Source organism: Grammomys surdaster, unplaced genomic scaffold (genome assembly GCF_004785775.1).
Source record: "Grammomys surdaster isolate TR1022 unplaced genomic scaffold, NIH_TR_1.0 724, whole genome shotgun sequence".
NCBI classification, from domain to species: Eukaryota; Metazoa; Chordata; class Mammalia; order Rodentia; family Muridae; genus Grammomys; species Grammomys surdaster.
The window spans coordinates 384,516-387,174 of NW_021605143.1; the positions used below are offsets into that span (position 1 = coordinate 384,516).

At 52.3% G+C, this 2,659-nt stretch overlaps 1 protein-coding gene across 4 annotated transcripts in view; it reads right to left on the reverse strand.

The window, feature by feature from the left end:
• Positions 1–303: 303 nt before the first annotated feature.
• Nr4a1 (nuclear receptor subfamily 4 group A member 1) overlaps positions 304–2,659 on the reverse strand; it is a 16,591-nt gene continuing 14,235 nt past the window's right edge. For all 4 annotated transcript variants that reach the window (XM_028782217.1, XM_028782218.1, XM_028782216.1 and 1 more), the window contains 3 exons: positions 2,195–2,397; positions 1,928–2,106; positions 304–1,113 (listed from right to left, as the gene is read on the reverse strand). In XM_028782217.1, the coding sequence (XP_028638050.1) occupies positions 857–1,113; positions 1,928–2,106; positions 2,195–2,397 (639 nt within the window). In that variant the 3' untranslated portion in view covers positions 304–856. The remainder of the gene's footprint in view (positions 1,114–1,927; positions 2,107–2,194; positions 2,398–2,659) is intronic.

A 2,659-nucleotide genomic window follows, 5' to 3' on the forward strand; every position in this document is an offset into this window, starting at 1 on the left:
ATCTATAATCCCAACACTCAGGAAATAGAGATGGGAGGACTGACAGCTTGAAACCAGCCGAGCTACACAGCAAGTCTACACCGTCAGTGCGCCAGAGTGAGATGCGTGTTTGCGTGAGAAGGGAAAGCTAGTCCCAGCATCTCCTTAATGGCTACACGAAGCAGGCTCTATCGTGACCTGCCACCTACAGGTGAGTAACCGAGGCTGACCAGATCACTGGCGACAGCTAAGATTTGCCCACGGATATTCCTCTCTCTTATATAATCACGGCAGAGTGTCTAGTGATGTCAGAGAAAAACTCAATTTCGGCTACATGTCTATTTTTTATTCAATATATTAAATATATTAATCAGAAAAGTCACATCCTATAAATCCAGGAAAAAAATACACAAATATAAATCAGAATCTGTCAATCGCCTTCTTGAGTGACAGTTATGTACACATGGAAGGAGAGTGGAAGAGATCTCAAGATGGAGGCTTGAAAGGCTTAGCCCAGATGGTGGGGGCCCCAACCCTTCCTCCCAACCCCCACCTCACCCTCTTCCTTTCTGTATTTACAGTAGCGACAGCTTATTTACAACAGACTGGTATGTGTTAAAAATGGTTTATCTTACAAAAAAAACACACGAAGGCCAGGACTGAGCTGGAGGGATAAGACAAAGAGTGGGGTCACCCCCGTGAATACACACCCTCCCCCAGGTCTTGAGCTCCCTGTCCATCTTCTGGAGTGAGGAGGTACATCAGTCTTAGCTCAAAAACAGGCTGGGAGTGAGGTGGTCTGGGGGTCCGTGGGCTTAAAGGCACATTGGGTGACAGAAGAGCATGCACACGTGTGCACATGTGTTCAGGGCAGGAGTCAGAAAGACAACGTGTCCATAAAGATCTTGTCCACAATAGGCGGAGGGGGTACCAAGTCCTCCAGCTTGAGGCAAAAGATGCGCTGCAGGCCTTGGGTGCACAGGGTCCGAAGCTCAGGCAGTTTGCCCAGCAGACGTGACAGGCAGCTGGCCGGCTGTGGGTCTCCTGCCACGGTAGCCATGTGCTCCTTCAGACAGCTGGCGATGCGGTTCTGCAGCTCTTCCACCCGCCGAGGGTCCTGGAGCCCGTGTCGATCTGCAGCAGGGGAAGCAAAGTTAGCCGCTTAGTTGACTCCCTCACAAGCTCCTCCAACCCTTTAGCATGTCCCATAGGAACCCATTTTCCAGACTGGTCAATATTTGAAACCAGTGAATGGCTGGCCGAGGTTCAGAAAAACAGCATAAAACCCTGATCCAGGTTTTCTAGGGTACAGGTTCCACACTGTTCTAAAATCCTGGAGTCTCACTTAGGGCTACCGCCAGGGAGAGCTGGGTACGGACCTCACTAACCACCCCTTCAAGCTCTAGTTCTTCTGGTCTTGCTCTAGTCAGGAGGGTCCCCTAAGAAATCTAAGTGGGAATGGGGGCAGAAGCAGAAGGGACCCAGAAACCTCTACATTTAACACAAAAGTCCATACTCTGTGATGTGCACACTAAAATCCATGACAGGAACACCACTGTGGCTGGCAGAGTGGCTGCCTTTTACAGAGACAATAAGGAAGGAGCCTAAGAGACCTGAAGCCAGACCTGTTTCTAGACCATGGTGCTGGCTATCCAAGAGCATAGTGTGAAAAACTCATGCGTGCATTTCCCTGTGTCTTTTGAGGTTGACAGGAAGGTTTTAAAACAAACCGAAACCCTAAGCTAGATGCCCAGCACCTACAGTTGGACTCTGAGGAGTCTGGGGTCATTCAGAGGCTGATTTAAGCTTCAGGAGTGAATAGAGCTAAGTCTCTTTGCAGGTCCTAAAATCCCAATGTTGCAGGCACTCTAGGGGCTTCCAAAGAGTTAGATGCTGCCTACCCAATGGTCCTGCAACCCTTGGGCCCAGTCTGGTACCTGCCACTCACCAGTGATGAGGACCAGAGCAGACAGGCAGGCAAAGGCAGGGACATCAACACCCAAGCCATGCAGGGACCGTGAGAAGGCTAGGATGTTGTCAATCCAGTCACCGAAGCCACGGGCACACTGTAGCCGGTGTAGCACCAGGCCTGAGCAGAAGATGAGTTTCCCCTCACCGGGTTTAGATCTGGCAGGAGAGAGAGAACAGTCAGGACTCACGGTGCGAGCAGGCTGGGGCAGCAGGGATAGGGCCAGGGGAATGGTGGGCAGCTTACCGGTAGGCCAGGCGGAGGATGAAGAGCTCCAGGAAGGCGGACTCTAGCAGCAGGTCTTGGTCTCCTGGGGCAAGCTCAATGAAGCCAGGGATCTTTTCTGCCCACTTTCGGATAACGTCCAGGGAACCGGAGAGCAAGTCATAAAACTGTCGCACGTCACTGGCGTCTTCCTTCCCAAAACGGGGCAGTACCAGTTCTTGGAACTGGAAGGAATACAGGTTAAGTTCCACAGCAGGGCCTGCACCAGCTGTACCACACAGCTGTGTCACACACTAGCTGCACAGCAGGGCCTGCATCACACAGCTGTGTCACACACTGGCTGCACAGCAGGGCCTGTGCCACACAGCTGTGTCACACACTGGCTGCACACCAGGGCCTGCACCACACAGCTGTGTCACACACTGGCTGCACACCAGGGCCTGCGCCACACAGCTGTGTCACACACTGGCTGCACAGCAGGGCCTG